Here is an 18,367-nt window from a genome sequence, read left to right on the forward strand (position 1 = left end):
TTATAGGAACATAGTGCTGACTTTAAAAATGTTTTCCCTCAAGATAATAATGAATACTTTTTGCAATACCCATGGCAGATAATTTTAAATTTTATCAATATGAATGTACAGTCTTCTTTTTTTTTTTTAATCTGCCTACACACGTTATTTCTTACTTTAAATACCTACGTGATACAATCACTTTTTTGTAAGCCAAAAAACCTATATCCGTACGTGTAGGTACTTTACCTACAGTGTAGGTCCTACACCAACTAAAAGGGAAAGGGAAGAGGTACGGAGAAAGAAGAAGAGTGACAAAAACATGTAAAATAGTGAAAGCTCTTAAAATGCTGTACTGCTGTATGTTACTTTTTGCTCTAGAAGAGTCATATAAAATCCATATTTTAAAGTAAATATTTTCCAGGATAAATAACCCCATAGACCCAGAGAACGCTCCTCGTCGGCCAATCGTGTCCATGAAGGAAAGCCTGTATCAACTGCAACAGAAAAAGATAAACAGGGAATATCCTTGGGATGTAAGTATTTTAGATGCTTAAACCACAGAATAATTAATAGTACTACCGTACAGAACGGAAACTTCCTACAAAACCGAAGTTTGACAGCGGTTCAGGGTCGAATCATGCTGTCTCTTTCTAATATATGGCACTATCCCTTTCGGCTATTTAGGGTTGTCAAAAATCAAGTGATTATCTTATCTGTGGTCGTACACGCAAAAGGAAGTCAAGTGATGCCAACCCTAATAATTGCTCGGAGCAATGCTGAGCCGAGCGGAGCCGAGTTTGACCGAAGTCTGGAGTTTCGCACCCCTGCTTAAACGCACTTTTGACAGTTAGTTAAAACAGCTGCTAATTATTGCAGCCATTAAAAATGTATGCATTGGACATTGACAAACTTTTTTAAGTCGTGCTCTTAACACATTCAGGCCATAATTCAAGCCAGGCCTTTTGACCTAACCTAACCCAGTCTTCAAAATCGTTCCCACGGGACGTTTTCCTAGGAGAAAAGGCTACGTATCCCCCGCAAAAAGGAAACGGTAGCTCCGAAGGACTGGCTTGGCCAAACTAAATCGCAATTTTTCTACCTAGAGTCTTAAGTAGTCTGTAGGTAGGAGGATATTATAGGTCCTAGACAACTCAATTTATTTTTTTACTCACAGGCAACAATGGAACCGATTGACATAGAGCGCAACATATCGTCAGTAACTCTTATGGACATAGAATGCTACGACGAGTTCGTGTCAGCACCTCTCTACGCGCGCGAAGAAATGTCTCAATTGGCGGTTATGCGCTCGCCACCGCGCGTTCCGAGTACTTCGGCAGCGGCCATCTTGCCGCCACCTCTCAAGTGAGCATTGCAATATAGTCTCTACTACTATGATATAAGATCTATATATGATGCTACGTCGAATTCGTATCAGTCCTGACCAACGCACGAGAGAAAATTTCTGGAGAATGGTATGCTTCCTCGCGTTAATACTTTTGGACTTTGTCGCCACCACTTAAATAGAAATACAAGTAGAGGGACTAAACCTTAAGAAATACTCAAACATGTATGTCTATGTATAATGTATGTATAAACTCTTTATTAGACTTATATCGACCGGGATATGAACCGTGATTACCTCTTGTATTGTTTTCGAGCTCCCGATATTTCGACGCAGTTACATGCATTGCATCTTGTTCACGGGTTCATATGCCAGTCGATATAAGTCTAGTGAAACTAACCGTGAATCATTCAAAACTTTTTATTGTTTAAACCACAAAACTAAAAATCTAGGAAGTCGAACCCTATAATTTTAAGGTTTGGTAAAACATAATACTTTAACAGCAGTCAGCAGTATGACTTATATGGCGTCAAGAATCTAATGCATATCATTCTCACCATACTAATTTCTCACCAGATACAACGACAAAATCAAGCTGCTCTCCCTAAAGCCAACGGGCCGTGGTCCCGAATTGCGTGACGTCCTGTTTGCTCTCACAACCATCAATTCTCACGACACGGCCAACTTGGAACGGGCGGAAACCCTAGGAGATTCCTTCTTGAAGTTCGCTGCCAGCTTGTATCTGTACCACAAGTTCCCTAAGCTGAACGAGGGACAGCTGACGAATATTAAAGGCAGATTGATTGGTAACAGGTGAGATTCTTATTATTTAGAATGAAAATGTTCAAAGTTCTCGTTCGACTCTAGAACTACCACAACATGGTCAATTTAACTCTTTCCAGTGAGCAGAAAGTATAAGATTTCTTAAGGGGCCCACAGTCCCCACAGATTACCAGTTCGCCGGACGATATCAGCCTGTCAGTTAATTACAAAAGGTGACAGTTCCGAACAACTGACAGGCTGATATCCTCCGGCAAACTGGTAATCTGTGGGCCCCTTTAGATGTCTTTCTTTCTTAGATTAAAATTCTTGAAATTGCGAAGCTAGACCAAAACAGCTGTTGAATATAAAAGGCAAATTGATTGTCTATTATCACCAGTATTCATAATGTTCATTGCATAGTATGTTATCGCGATATCCAGTGGGATCACCTGAGTGGCTTACTCAAGTAGTCATAGGTATTTTACGGAAGAATCTTAACGAGATTTCCCAGACAAAAACCGACTTCAACCGATTGGTGTGAAAGGCCGTCTTTTTCTAATTAATACAGTTTTCCTCTGTATCTTTAGGCAGTGGGGAGACACTCCTGACTTCGGTCGAACTCGGCTTCGTTCGGCTCAGCATTGCTCCGAGCAGTTATTAGGGTTGGCACCGCGTGCCTTCCTTGTGCGTGCACGACCACAGATAAGATAATCACTTGAATTTTGACAACCCTAAATAGCCGAAAGGGATAGTACCATATATTAGAAAGGGACAGCATGATTCGACCCTGAATCGCTGGAAAACTTCGGGTTTGTAGGAAGTGTTCTTTCTGTACGGTAGTACTATTATTTCTTCTGTGCTTTAGGTATTTAAATAAAAGTAAACAAAATCTACCCTCAAATGGCTCCTTAAGCCAGTTGAGGGTAGATGAAAACATTACATAAGTAATAGTTTTATATTTTTATAAAGCGTTTTTCAATTAAAAGACATGTCAAGATCGCTTACCTTCTTGCAAGTTCTTTCTAATGCTAAAAAAACGAACTATATAGGGGGACTATAGGTTCTGGCGTACTTAGGAGGAGTAAATATTGATTGCAGCCATTTTCGACAGGAACTTATACTACGCTGGGGAAAGGGTGAATCTGGGCGGTCGCATGAAGGTCGAACAATTCAGTCCGAGGAAGGATTTCCTCGTGCCCGGCTTCTTTGCGCCGAGGCAGGTGCAGCAGTTCATGGAGGGCCATTGCGTAAGTAACTTGCTTTTTACTACAAAGGTCGGAATGGCGTTCTAGTGTTCATAAGAAAGTAGAACAATTTGAGCAGCAGCGTCTGGAAGACCTAGATGCTAAGCGTCATATCCGCATGACGAGACCTATGCCCTCCTACACATACACCCGCAACTGGACTGGATAACTCCATTGCGCAACGTGTGACAGCATCTTCAAGACAAAGTTTGGTCTTGCGAGCCACATTAGGGCATTTCATAATCCGGATAACAATTGTTGATGGAGTTGCCATTGCCGGATACGGCAAGGAAGGACTACTAGAATGAACAATTACTCTATAACATAGGTATACAAAAATAAATCTAATAGGAGCCGGACTTCCTTGTTAGTACTTTAGATGTTATCAAGGAAATTAACAGGGAATAAACAATACGCGGTATTATCGCTTTTTAGCGATTAGACCACCTATTGTTATCTAGGCTTAAACATGTATTTAATTTTCTGTGTATTCATTTTAACTTTATGTTCTACAACAAAGAATATTTACGAGCGAGGGAGCGAGGGATACTAAAATAGAATCCTTCGCTTCGTTCAAGATCCAATCGTCCTCGCCGTAAATATGTAATTAATTTTGCTATGATGGATACTTGGTTCCTACTAACGATTATCAGTGGCGTGTTAGACTTGACATCCCTTTATGAATAGCGCCACAATTATTTGAGCACTTCGTTGCTTCGCTTACATCTTTCCATTAGCCTCATGAAATTTCTGGAACTCAGCTCCAGCAGCAAAAACGTCTTCAGCTAATACTTTAGGTACTTCTAGGGCGGCATAATGCCCTCCCAAATCTAAGGTTGTGGACCGCACTAGGTTAGGAAATTTGTCACGAAGAACCCAATCGGGTTGCTACATTATTTCGTACTTCAGCTTGATAGCGGCTGTCGGTACCTTCGTAGGTATCCTGAAAGAATAATACACTGATGTTAATTAAGACGTAATTAAGGGATCCACAAAAATCTATCAGTCAAATTTGAACTTTCTGTCAAAAAGAAAACTTCATTTAAATTACATTGTTGATGGATCCTGTTAGCTAAACTACGTCCATTTGAGTTTAGTATAGTTAAGTGGGCTACGAACGGTTATTTTTCTTGCCAGCTTAAAGCTATTACTGATCATTCATTTAACACCTTGATGGACTCTGGACGCCTATAGGCGTAATCCCATTGTTCTTTTTATTGTGTCTGGAGTAGTGTCCAGCATAGTGTTAAAAAGGAGTTCTTCACTTGTTTCAATGAATACCCCTAAAATTCAGCTGAGCGGTGCCATAAATTAGATTCAAATTAAGCTCCCCGTAATCTTAATTTTCCTTCGGCTTTCAGTTCAAAATGTTTGCCGCGGTAAAGTGTAAACTGCGAACTGGATAGTGCAAAGTATAGAAAAGCAAGTTCTGAATAAGGAAGGCCAGATAAAATTAAAATAATGATGATAACTGTGATCTTATGTGCGTGTACAGAGTTAAATACTGGGTATTATACACGCACTAAGCTAGAATGTCTTGGTCGTGGTTTCATAATAAGACTTATTAACAATACATACATATATAAATAGTGTAAATAAACTTAACTGACACAAGAGAGATGCGCAGAAATCACTACATACAATCTTCAACATTGTTAACTGACAATGAGTTAACTTTGTTGCAATTATATTGATCTATTAGTTTTTGGATATTTTTGGTAAATTACGGAGCTATATTAATTCAATGATAAAAATACAGACTCGCGAGGTGTACAACACCTCACTGCCTGCAGCAACACTCCTAACTTTACATCGGTGGACCTTATTACAATAGACATAAGGTCCACCGATGCGCAGTTAACAGTGTGGACGATGGTACAGCTCACGGAGCGACTAGTTATTATTATCTACCTATGCCTACTTACATTTGTAAAGTATACTGATTTTTGTTTAGGGATATTCTATTATGGACTCACTTGTGCAATTCATAAACCTCTGGTGAACTAGCAGAGTAATCTTCAGCATACACTCTCATGGAGGTGACAGCGCAATTATTTACCCATTGAATAGTGACGGTATCTAACACGTCATCCAATTCCAGGCTTTCCAAACCTCCATGAAGCGTGTCTAATTCATCCCTGTTAGTGCCTACAGCCATTTTTTCTGTTAGGTAAGCCGCCAAACCGGTTGGCGACTCTGTTAAGGCGCTCTTATAGTTGAGTTTTACGTTTCCGAGGGGGTGAAGCAGACGCGTGGTAGAACAGGCGGGCGGGCGCCCCGCGCGCCCCGCCGCACCATTCCCGCGCAGCACGTCTACATCCTTATTCTGGCGCCATCGGTATTCTGAATATTCTGATTTGTCAGTTCCGGGATTTTTTCCGGCAATTAATATCGAATAAGGTTTATTAACAAATTCGTATTTTAATGAGTATTTAATGAAATTATATACAATATGAGAGTATACCCCGACAAACTAAGAACCTAATCAAATTACACCCAATTATTATGAGACAGAAATTGGTACTTACTTACCTTAAAAATATAATAGAGTTAGACCAAGAAAATTCTGCAAGGATTTTGATTGCACACGCAGTGCAAGTGTTATTTTGAACGACAAACCTTTATGAAATTATGATTAACACTTGCACTGCGTGTGCAATCAAAATCGTCGCAGACTTGGTCTAATTCTAGAAGTCAATTTCGGGCAAGTAGGTATTGTAAATAAGGAAGAATACTGTAGTTCGTTTATTTTAAGCATTAGAAAGTACTTGAAAGAAGGTAACCGATCTTGACATGTCTTTTAATTGAAAAGCGCTTTTTAAAAATCAGTAACTATTACATATGAAAGCTTATTTTATATATTAGGACTTTAATTTTATATAAAATCAATCCACATTTGGCATGATGTGTCACATCCCCGTAGCTGCAGGCGTCCATAGCCTATGGTGAATGTGGGTCGTATGCTTGCTTGCCACCAGTGTGGTATATAAAAACAGTATTTTTTGGAATAAATTTCCCATATCGCACGGTACGGACTTGGCGGAAATAAGGTAGAAGTACTAGTGCTCAACGCTGCACTAGTATTCGACACGGGCACTTTATGTCAAAGTGACAAGAACTAAATTTGACTACAGAAAGATCGTCGCCGTTCAAATTTAACCTATATTACTTTGACATAAATTATAGTGTGTAGCTTTCAAATAGAGCTCAACGGCTAATCCTATTGTCTATTGTTAAGGGGCTGTCCATAAATTACGTCATCGATTTTTGACGATTTTAGACCCCCCCCCCCCTTATAATCATCAAAAAATCATGCTCCAAATGACCCCATTGCCTCCTACTTCATGCTACCGTCATCCGATGTCCAGACCCCCCCCCAATTTGAAATGACGTAATTTATGAATAGCCCCTAAGTAAAACCGCACGTGCTACTTACCTGCAAAAAAGGGTCTTAATTATTTTATTTGGCACCTGAGCCACAAAACAGATAGTACAGAAATCAATCTACATACAAAGCGCGCTCGAGCAACGCACACATAGACACTGCTCACGGACACGATATCTCGGACCGGTTGGGACCACTGCGAGCGCGAGTGCCATCCGCTTGAGACACGCGTCTGTGAACATTCTTGTGCAATAATGGAGAAAGAAAACAAAAAGTTATTATAACTGTACAGTGGACGGTTGTTAAAATTCAACATTAAACGGTGAAGTGTCGTTTTTTAAGCTACCAGTGGTTTCAGCGAGAATACGAATGGGAATTTATTACATTGTACATGAGAATGCGTATTTATTATACTTTAAATTATAATAATCGTGCATTTCGCCTATCTCGAAATCATCGCAGGATATTTTCTGTTTGTAATATAACAATGACATTAAAATTAAAATACCTATTTGAGTTATTAATGTTATTACTAATTTATATTTCCATTCTTCCCGTTTCATCCTCAACAAGAAATCAAACAACTAGATACGAGATACGATACGATAGATACGAATGCCACTACCACAATAGTTTTTTGTGCATAAGTCATAGTTCGCAACAATCGCAACCCTAGAGCGACCGCCGAGCGAGCGTAGGTATGAAAAGTAAAGTACATACATGTGATTGACTTCTGTTCCTATCTGTTTTGTGCCTGAGCGCGGACTAGGCCAACGCTCAAAAAACCAGTGTAGGTGCGCTCTCCGATAACGCGCCTTTGTTACGCATCTCGATGACACATTTTAAACTGGTTCTGTAGCGTTCGACTTGCCGGCACTCAGTAACCGAAGTACGTATTTTTTATGCAGGTGGTTGTGGCACGTGGCACGAGCGGTTTTACTTAACAATAGACAATAGGATTAGCCGTCGAGCTCTATTTGAAAGCTACACACTATACCTTGTCAAATACTAGTGCAGCGTCGAGCACTAGTACTTCTACCTTTTTTAGGCATTTGTCGACCACTTCCCTTAAAACGCATGTAGGTAACTCGGAAACTAAAAGCGGTGAAATGGTTACCACCATACACTAAACACTCCCACATAGGTATTTGAATCCCGTACACATATGTTTAAAAATGATTCAATTTGATTAATTTAATAGCCTTTAATAAAATATGTTTACACAATTTATCAATCGTGACTGAATTCCGGATTGGTTAGATGGGTGTGTGCCTTTGCTTCCCAACTTGTTATAAATTGACAATATGACGGGCGAATGTCTGAAATGTCACAATAATTAAGAATTATTTTGCTTTTCTTCGTAAGTATGTTGAAAAACATTGTGTGTAACACATATTTGCATATTTATACAGTGGTTACCCATTTTATGAAACGTCCAGTAAACTAGCATAGGTCCGACGCTGGCAGTGGCCACGGGCGTACTGGCGCGGGGAATGGGCGCAAGGTCGTAGGGTGTAATTTAGTAGGCAAAAGTTGAATTCATAAAATTATGAATGAAAAGATTAACGTATCGATAAAAGGACCAGTAATAACGAAGATTTACTTAAAAGCTATCGAATGAGGTAAGTTTCATATCCATTTTCGTCGTAGTACTTCTAAAATATGGATCAAAAGACAGCTTTAAGCATGTTTTCAACTTAAGATTCTATCGAGAAAATAATGAGCCGTTGTGTTTCTGACAAGCAATAACGTAGTTCAAGGACTAAAGTTATACATACTAGAAAATCATGCTTAAAATCCTTGTAAAAGTCTGTAAATATGGTTACAAAAAAGCGCATTTTACTACACACCGCGCCTTAAGCTGACACCTGGAATATATGTAAAGAACAATATAAAGAAATAAGATAAGATAAGATAAAAGATAAAAAATAGTTTATTCAAGTAGGCATATTACAATGCGCTTATGAACGTCAAATAAACCTTTACCGGCTCCAACCGTACACCTCTGCCCCGAGAAGATTTAAATCCCCCCTCAATTGGAGGAGGGTATCCCAATATGGGACCGGCAACAAACTCGGCGGGACACATCTTTTCAAAACATTATTACATCTTATAATTAACATGCATTACGAGTAATTAAGGAAAATACAATTTAAATTACTATAGAATTCATGCAATTATACTCAGTGAGTACATAACTTTATAGAATTTGATATAAAAAATAAACATATATGTACATGAAATCACAAATACGTAGCTCTTTCAGAAAACATATCAAATCTTACAAAAGGAAAAGAAATTAAAATCAATAAAAGAAATGAGAATACATATTATATGAATCTGACTGATTGTTATGAGATGCTTTCATACAATTTGATGTGCTTTCTTACCTGAGCTGAGTCACCTTTAACTCTACACAACCAATACAATACTAGAAACAATGAATCCTTCAACATCCAATACAATACTAGAAACAATGAATCTTTACTGCTGGTGAAGCTTACCGATTGTGTCTGGTTTAGTCGCCATAAGATGGAAATAACCACTTTCTCTAACAAGATATAATAGCTGACTTAACGGATATAATCGGTGATAATGATCGCCGGTTAAGCTGGGAGCTAGTGACCCTAAGAGGATCTTGAGACCACTTTTAAGGCTTGCTGATAATGGCATATTTGTATGGAATCTGGAAATAAAAGCGCAGCGTAATTAATTTGTTTGTAATTTTACTCAAGAATAGACTTAATTTACATTACCTATCATTTTTTGCCCGTGTATTCGTATTGCGTAGACTTTTAAGTTTGAAGTTATATTTTATGTTGAAATAAGTTATTGAACGTTGATTTAAAAAAATAAATCACGCACGCAGAGTAAGGCGCGAGGTCTACCGCTTAATAGAGCCACTAGTATTTGATTATTTCTATTCTTACCCCATCACTTCATCAGGGAATATGGTGACCATGTGCGTGGCGGCCTGCGAGCCCCAGTCACCAGCGTGGACGTAGAATTTGTTGAAACCAAGTCGTCTCATCAGGTTCCTCATTATTATGCCTATCTGTACTGGATTTAGTCCTGGTTTATTCGTGCCCTGTAATGAGTCAAGAAATATACAAAAACGTATCGTAAAATCGTTTTTCTCTGTATATTTTATTCTTCTTCTTCTTCTACCTAGCGTTATCCCGGCCTTTGCCAGGGTCCGCTTTCCTACTTGCTTTGCTTTGCTGTCGCTGCATATTTTATTATCTTAATATTAACATTAGACTTTTTATGACCTAAGAGACCTGCACGTTTTTCTTAGCCACCGTGATTTACTCATCATCTATAAGAAGCGAGGTTTTAGTTTGCACAATCAAGTAGGATGTCATGATTCATGATGAAATTTGGTATGGAAAAGTTTGAGGCCCGGGGAAAGATATAAATATTAATTTTAACTATATATTTTTATCAATCATCATCATCATCCCCTGCAGACGAAGTCGTGGGGAAAAACTAGTTTATAATTAAACAGTTTGTTGAAACATAGTATAATTAATTATGAATATATATTATTTAACGCCATATTTAATCGATCTAAGAAGTATGAATGAAAATGAGGCAGCATTCACCCTGGGCTTTAGGCCTAAGGTAAGTACCTACGTAAAATAATTTCGTTCATTTGTTTGCCGCCATGTTTTGAATATGAAGTAGGTAACCTTGTCAGGCTTAGGTTATAGTGGAAGGCCGTTGATAGCTATTGTTAACGAGTTTCTATTTCATCAGTTGGTGCCGGTACAGATGTAGTGCATAATTATTATCCATTGTATTTTCACGGAAACTAAACGTGTCTTGCTATTTCAGTCGGTCTCGGTACAAAAAGTACTGGCTGAACAAGGATGACAAATACGAACGTTTCCGAGAAAATACGATGGATAACAATTTTTCGTGTACCAAAGAAGTGAGGACAGTGGTTACGTAATTTTGTTTTGCACTCACTCTTATTATTATAATTCACATTAGCCACGTCAAATTAAGCCGAATTTGGGCAAGCTGCGGAAATAATTCGTGTAGTTTTGAAAATTGGTACAGGCATACCTTGTGGTGTCTAGATAAACATACTAAAAGTCCTCGAGGGTAGGGGGTGTGCTGGGGGTGTAGAGGGGGGTTGAAGGTACCTTTTTTCATACTTTTGCTCATATCTCGAAAATGTGTACGAATTGCATTATAATTACTTCGGACAAAAGTTTTAACATAAAATTTACTACAAATTTGGTTATGTATATTTATACTCTGCGATCAATACTTTAGGAGCTACAGGCTCTTAAAGTTAAATAAGAGATAAAAAAATAGATGGTTTAAAAAAACGTCGTATTTTCATAATTGTTCATCATAAATAAAAAATTTAATTGAGAATAAGCAAGCTAAATGACCTGCTGATAAAATATAAAAAAACCGGCCAAGAGCATGTCGGGTCATGCTCAGTGTAGGGTTCCGTAGTTACCCGTCCGTCAAAATAGACTATTTGCAAAAACTCAAAAACTGCTTAATCGATTAGGTTCGCTATATTTTTCTCTGAAAGTCTTTACTAAGCTGTACTTTCACGATTTTTTTCATATTTTTTGGACCCATGGTTCAAATGTTAGGGGAACTAAAGTGGAAAACACAACTTTTTTTCTTTCAGATCGATTATTTCCGAAAATATTAAGCAGATCAAAAAATGGTTCTCGAAGACCCGTATTCGTTTTAAAAGACCTATCCAACGACACCCCACACTATAGGGTGGAAGCGAAAAAAAATTTCATCCTGATGAAATTTTTTTTCGCTTCCTCCCTATAGTGTGGGGTGTCGTTGGATAGGTCTTTTAAAACGAATAAGGGTCTTCACGAACCATTTTTTGATCAACTTAATATTTTCGGAAATAATCGATCTGAAAGAAAAAAGTTGTGATTTACCCCTTAGTTCCCCTAACATTTGAACCATGGGTCCAAAAAATATGAAAAAAATCGTGAAAACATAACTTAGTAAATACTTTCAAGGAAAAATATAGCGAACCTAATCGGTACAGCTGTTTTTGAGTTATGGCAAATAGTCTATTTTGACAGACGGGTAACTACGGAACCCTACACTGAGCATGGCCCGACATGCATATGGCCTATTTTTTTTATATTTTATCAGCAGGTTGCTTAGCTTGCTTACTCTAAGCTAATTTTTTTATTTGTGATGAACAATTACAAAAAAACGACGTTTTCTTAAACCGTCTATTTTTTTATTGCTTATTTAACTTTAACAGCCTGTAGCCCCTAAAGTATTGATCGCAGAGTAAAAATAAACATAACCAAATTTGTAGTAAATTTTATGTTAATACTTTCGTCTTAAGTAATTATAATGCTATTCGTACAGATATTCGAGATATGAGCAAAAATATGAAAAAAAGTACCTTCAACCCCCCTCTACACCCCCAGCACACCCCCTACCCTCGAGGACTTTTAGTATGTTTATCTGGACACCACAAGGTATACCTGTACCAATTTTCAAAACTACACGAATTAATTCCGCAGATTTTTCTAATTTGCTTAGGCTACATTCACTATTAATATTATAAAATATGTATGTATATTTATTAACAGGCACTGACCTCAGAAAATCCAAATCCAGGTAAATCGGCAGCAATCACTTCGAACACAAAATTGTATCCATCTTTAGGAGTAGTCAATATTGGGATAATTTTGTCAAACTCCTTTGACGAGCTGGGCCAACCATGCAGCATGAGCAAAGGCAATAAGGTAAACGGCCCCAAGTTCGTGTTAGTACGTTATTTCGTTAGTTTTTTTTCTGGCGCAAATAATAAGGAATTCAAATATATTTTATTCAAATTATACATATGAAAAAAATCTGTATTATTTAATCTCTTCAATAAAATAATAACCAATATTTTAGTGATTAAACTGAGAGTAATACGACGGTCGACACTGTCAGACGGCCGCGAACAGCTGTGTTGTATGCGTGCACTTTTTTTAGGCGTAAGGTGCGCGCTCTCACTTGTTAAGCTTATAGGAAGGAAAAGCTAAACCCATTCGAATAAAAGTTATTGGGAGTGTTTCTGTGGGTTCCTTAGTAATTGATTTGATAAGAAAAAAGATTGAATATATGCATAGAAATAACTTAAAATTGCAATAAATCGACTCACGAAATAGCGGTCATTTTATTTTTCGTGTGTCTCCTATTTCGTGCCACTAACGAATCAAGGATTTTCTAGGTATATTTTGAGTGATTGTTTTTAAATATAACAACGAAGATAATTAAAAAAATTAACTAGAAAACAATTAATGTATTTCATGAAGTTTCGTATGAGTGAAATTCGGTATATGTTTTTTTCACTAGAATTCTCATAAAACGAGTTTGAATGTGACCCGAGTAAAAATTTTTAAGGTATGTTCCACGTATATACTCATATTAACTACTAGCACAATTTTATTTATTATTAAATTTATTTGGTTTATTTTTGTGTATGTTTATATTTAACGTATAAGATAGTAAATTATTTTTATTTTTAATTTTTTTTTTATTATTTTTAATTTTAATAATATATTTTTTTTATTTAAATAGTTTGGCTTTTAATCAAGTATTAAAGTACCCATATGGTTTACACAAAGTCTTAATTCAACCATTAAAGTCGACGAGTACAAAAAACTTTAAGCTAGCTCTCAATTTAACATTTTTTAAATATTATTTTTAATTTGACCTTACAATTATTCGTAAGTAGGTAAGACCGTTAAATATTTAAAATGATTATCAGCAAATTATCACCATTTACTCTAAGAAAACTTTATGCCGAAACAGGGGACACGAATTCACGAACTTAGGAGCTGACCTAAATTTGTATCACGAAATGGGAGCCAAATAAGAGGTTCACGAAAAAATTAATATAAAAAAAAAGTTTCAACTAAAACCCCACAGTTTATACATTAAATTATTAACAAAGAACTAATATAACTTATTCAAAAGCTTTCAAGGTATTGATATGCTTAGTAATATTTAAAAAAAATATACAAACTCTCAACTGACTCTCAAGAGCCTTAACCTGCCGAAACAGGGGACCTTTACCTTACTTTGACATTCTTCACTGAGGGCTTCACTCGTATAAATTGGATATCTAGACCTTGTATCTTGGTTTTAAAATGTGGGAATCGGTTCAATAGTTCCGCTCGCTTTTTAAAATCGTATTTTTCTGCCCAATAAGTTAGCAGATTCTCTAAATAGACGGTATTTATTCCATACTCAGAGTGAATGCCGTCTAAGGGCCGTGTAAGGGGCGCCTGTTTTTTATCCTCTGTTTTAAATCAATAATCACCTGAAACATGACATGAGTAATATTTACTTATTATTTTTGAATGTAGTCATAAATAGTTATAGAAGCTAATAAAACGGTAATCATTGAATAATTGTAACAACAAAAACAACATGGTCACATGGTCTTATAAATTTATGCATCATTCTTTAAATTAGTGTTGTTTTTCAATCTGTGGGTCATGACTCGTGGCCTTCTGTGAGGTCGCTTAGGCTCACAAACCGTAAGTAAGAATAGAACAAACATAATACAAACAGCTGAAGTCAGGGTTTGTGAAATTTTATTCAATGCCAAATAGGCTCGCATGTTTTTTTTCAATGGCATCGCGTCATAAAACAGCTTAAACAATACTTTAAAACGCGAGAAACTTAAGAAACATGATCTTGAAACTGCCTATAACTGTTAAAGTTATTATAATACCGGTTATACCTCATTTTTTACCAAACAGCACGGCTGTTATTTCACATAAAACATTTAGCCGAGAATGGTGATGGCGGTATAAATTTCACGTAACAACTTCTGATTTAAATGGTCAATTTAGTTTTTATTCTAACAAAGCCTATACTTAGCTACATTTTGATGATGGTTCGATTAAAAATATTTGAAAAAGCTCTCACAACTTATATTGAAAGAAAGAAAATACATTTTCTCAAACATGCAATGAAATATTGATGTTATGTTCCTTACAGGGCTGCCAGTACATAAATCTTGATTATGCGATCCTGTGCCCGCAATTATACGAAATTCGATTGCATTATACGAGTACAAAAAAAAAACTATTATTTTAATTCGATTTTTTAATAACTGGTGAATTTTTTTCTCTTTTACTCCAATGACAGCGTAATAAGAGTGACAGAGAAAGATGCCCGCAATTTGCCCACTTGGATTTTTGCGGTTATAGCCCGCGTTGACGTGTATTTAAGTATAGTTGCCGTTCCATTAAATCGTATAACAGTATTGGCACACTATTTTTTGAAGCATTGACAGTAGTTTAACATCGGTGTTTTTTTCGTATCCAATTATACCGATTGACCAACTATACGACATGTATACGAAAATAATTTCATTATACGAATTTCGTAGCCTATTATACGATCTGGCAGCCCTGGTTCCTTATAATAGGCTGCGAAGTATGACGTTTCAGGTGCGGCTAGGACAAAAGGTATTTAATGGAATTTCATACAAATCTTGCAGGCCTAGGCCGGCAAAGTCCTCTTTTTTAATTTTCATTTCACAGATATTTCGTTGCTTATCATGAATAGTGACACAAAACAAAATGAAATGCCATTCGATTTTAAATCTTACCAGTAAAAGATAGAATATTAAATGCAATAGCATTTCATTTTGAGTTGGGCCACTGTTAATGATAAGCGTCGATTTGTGACACAGCATCGTGGCATTTATCCATTAAAAAAAAAAACTAGAGGCAGTATTGGCTTTATGGTTCGTAATGACACTGCCACTACGCCTATAAAAAAAAAAACAAAAAACAATGTTTGCTATAATTTGCAGTTTTATTTCTATAAAATCAACATGAACTTAATAAATAATACATTATTAACCAAATTTTATAACTTTAAATTATAAATTTAACTACACAAATAAAAACATTTAAAATATACTTGGTCAAGCAGAGCTTGTCAGTAAAAAAAGGCGGCAAATTTGAAAAATGTAGGCGCGAAGGGATAGCGTCTCATAGAAAATTTGAATTTCGCGCCTTTTTCTACTGACAAGATTTGCTTGACCGTCTATATTTCATCTAAACGTTAGCGGTAAAAAGGTCTACTCAAACACGCGTAGTTATTTTTTTTTAAATTGTTATGGAGGTAAAGTTGAAAAATTTTCATTCTGTTTTATTGGATTTATGGTGCGTTGTTGATTTTTTTTACTTTAATATGAGTTCCGACGAAATAATGAAATTAATTGTAATCGTAGGTGTTGGGATTGGCAGCGTAAGCAGAATTGATTTTAAATAACTTGCTGCCTCTGCCGCCAAGTCAAAGACGAAGTATGTAAGTATATGGTTGCTTATGACAATTTTATTATTTGAGAAACTAAGAAAAATGGCTTACAGTTTATTAGAAACAGTTTAGTGGCATATTTTAAATGAATGTAACTACAAATTCGTCAACACTGTGGAAATTATACTTATTTGCTCCATGCATAAAGCAACGATGTATGTGAAACATGATATCAACATGAAAGGCTATGTAAACTTATGTGACGAAAACGACAGTCAGACGGATACAAGGCGAAAAAATCAAAGATACATGAAAATATACGGGTAGTAAAAATACACGACTCGTGTAAAACATACGCGTGATAATGATATAGGTACGTGTTGGTTATGTTTTGGGTGTAGTTTACTTTTTTAGGGTTCCGTACCCAAAGGGTAAAACGGGACCCTATTACTAAGACTTCGCTGTCCGTCCGTCCGTCCGTCCGTCCGTCCGTCCGTCTGTCACCAGGCTGTATCTCACGAACCGTGATAGCTAGACAGTTGAAATTTTCACAGATGATGTATTTCTGTTGCCGCTATAACAACAAATACTAAAAACAGAATAAAATAAAGATTTAAATGGGGCTCCCATACAACAAACGTGATTTTTGACCAAAGTTAAGCAACGTCGGGAGGGGTCAGTACTTGGATGGGTGACCGTTTTCTTTTTGCTTTTTTTTGTTTTTTTTTTGCATTATGGTACGGAACCCTTCGTGCGCGAGTCCGACTCGCACTTGCCCGGTTTTTTTCTATAAATAAAACTTGGGTTTCGTGGATTTTTTATTTTATTTATTTCATTGCATGTTTGAGAAAAGCACTATACATACCTCGGCGGGAAATGGGGTTGCCCGCGCTCAGACCTATCCGGCCTCGCTTCGCTCGGCCGTCTATATGTCTTCGGCCGGCAACCCCTTTCGTCCCGGCCTCTGTAGTAATGTACTATTATTTACGTCAACAGACCAGTTAAATTACAAATTTTATATCGAGACATAGTCGTTAAATAGGACCCCCACTCAGCGTAATGCTGCGACGGTAAGCTGCAGCGCTGATTTTCTGTGGGGACCTAATATTCTGTAGTTTGTAGTTTTTTCTTCTTACCGTGTCATTAAATTCAATTTTAAATGGTCTAATGGAGGTGTCTTCTTTCTTTGGCCTCGGTGCTTGGCCCCACCACAGATCCCGGTCCAATCGGGGCATATCAGGTACTTTATAGATGTAGTAAGTTAGGAACACCCCATAGCTTATGGCTACGGTGGCTACAAACCATGATATGTACTTAAACATCTGAAATCGTGACAAAAAAAAACCTAGTTTCTTTTTAATTCTTTTTTCTTTTACATGGTGCTTCCTGTAACAGGAGCAATAAATTAAACTAAAGGCTGTAGGTACTCCTCAAACTGACCAACATTTGTTCAGCAACTTTGAAAAATGATGAATCCTTTAGACTTCTTCTTTTTCATACAAAATAAAGATTGCCTTCAATGTACGCTGACATCAGTGTGTTTGACGTTACTTGTCACGCTCTTAACATAACAAAATTTGCAATACATTGCGTCTTAGAATAAACTTTAAAGTGTAATAAAAAACAAAACATGAGTTATTTTCAAAAGTTGCTGAACAAATGTTGGTCAGTTTGAGGAGTACAGCCTACAGTTTAATTTATTGCTCCTGTTACAGAAAACACACTGAATAATAGCAGCCAAAGTCCGAGCTAACTAACGATTTAATTACCTACTAATAGTAATTATTTACTGATAGTGCACAGTTAAATATAGGTACAATTACGTAAAGGAAAACATGCAGTGCAACAATTAATTAAACATTTTAAAAGCAATAATTCGTACTGGTCCTTATAAAAACTATATTTATATCTACTTCCAATTGAAAAAAATAATGATTATTGCAAATATTATAGGTTTGTAAATATGCCATTAGGTTTAAATAAATAAAAAATGTTTTTTGCAACGTATTTTACTGGGCTATTTATGTTGACCCTAATCAAAATTAATTTTAATATAGTTTATATAAAATTGTTGTCAAATGCAACATCTCACCTTTTACACACAAATCACACAAAACTACACGAGTGTTCTGATCAACGTGACTGTTTTAAATACTTGGACATCGGCCTTACGTTGTCTTCGCAAACGTCGCAATCGTGTGTAGGGCGTAAACCGCTACCTAACTATAAAATATGTATTAAAAAAGATATAAAATAGTGTTGCATCGAATAGTACTTTTACAAATACGAATGAAATTTTCTGAATTTTACGAATACGAATAACAGCTATGTTTGAGGTAGGTACAAAATTAACATTTAACCTCACAT

General features: G+C 36.5%; 1 protein-coding gene and 1 pseudogene across 1 annotated transcript in view; one reads left to right on the top strand and one right to left on the bottom strand.

Moving 5' to 3' along the window:
* LOC134668151 (endoribonuclease Dicer) overlaps positions 1 to 18,367 on the top strand; it is a 70,593-nt gene that overhangs the window by 22,181 nt on the left and 30,045 nt on the right. The window contains exons 23-26 of the mRNA XM_063525669.1: positions 404 to 515; positions 1,157 to 1,344; positions 1,901 to 2,137; positions 3,198 to 3,333. Of these exons, the coding sequence (XP_063381739.1) occupies positions 404 to 515; positions 1,157 to 1,344; positions 1,901 to 2,137; positions 3,198 to 3,333 (673 nt within the window). The remainder of the gene's footprint in view (positions 1 to 403; positions 516 to 1,156; positions 1,345 to 1,900; positions 2,138 to 3,197; positions 3,334 to 18,367) is intronic.
* Positions 3,882 to 18,200, bottom strand: LOC134668159 (juvenile hormone epoxide hydrolase-like; annotated as a pseudogene).

The sequence above is a fragment of the Cydia fagiglandana genome, chromosome 10, assembly GCF_963556715.1.
Source record: "Cydia fagiglandana chromosome 10, ilCydFagi1.1, whole genome shotgun sequence".
NCBI lineage: Eukaryota > Metazoa > Arthropoda > Insecta > Lepidoptera > Tortricidae > Cydia > Cydia fagiglandana.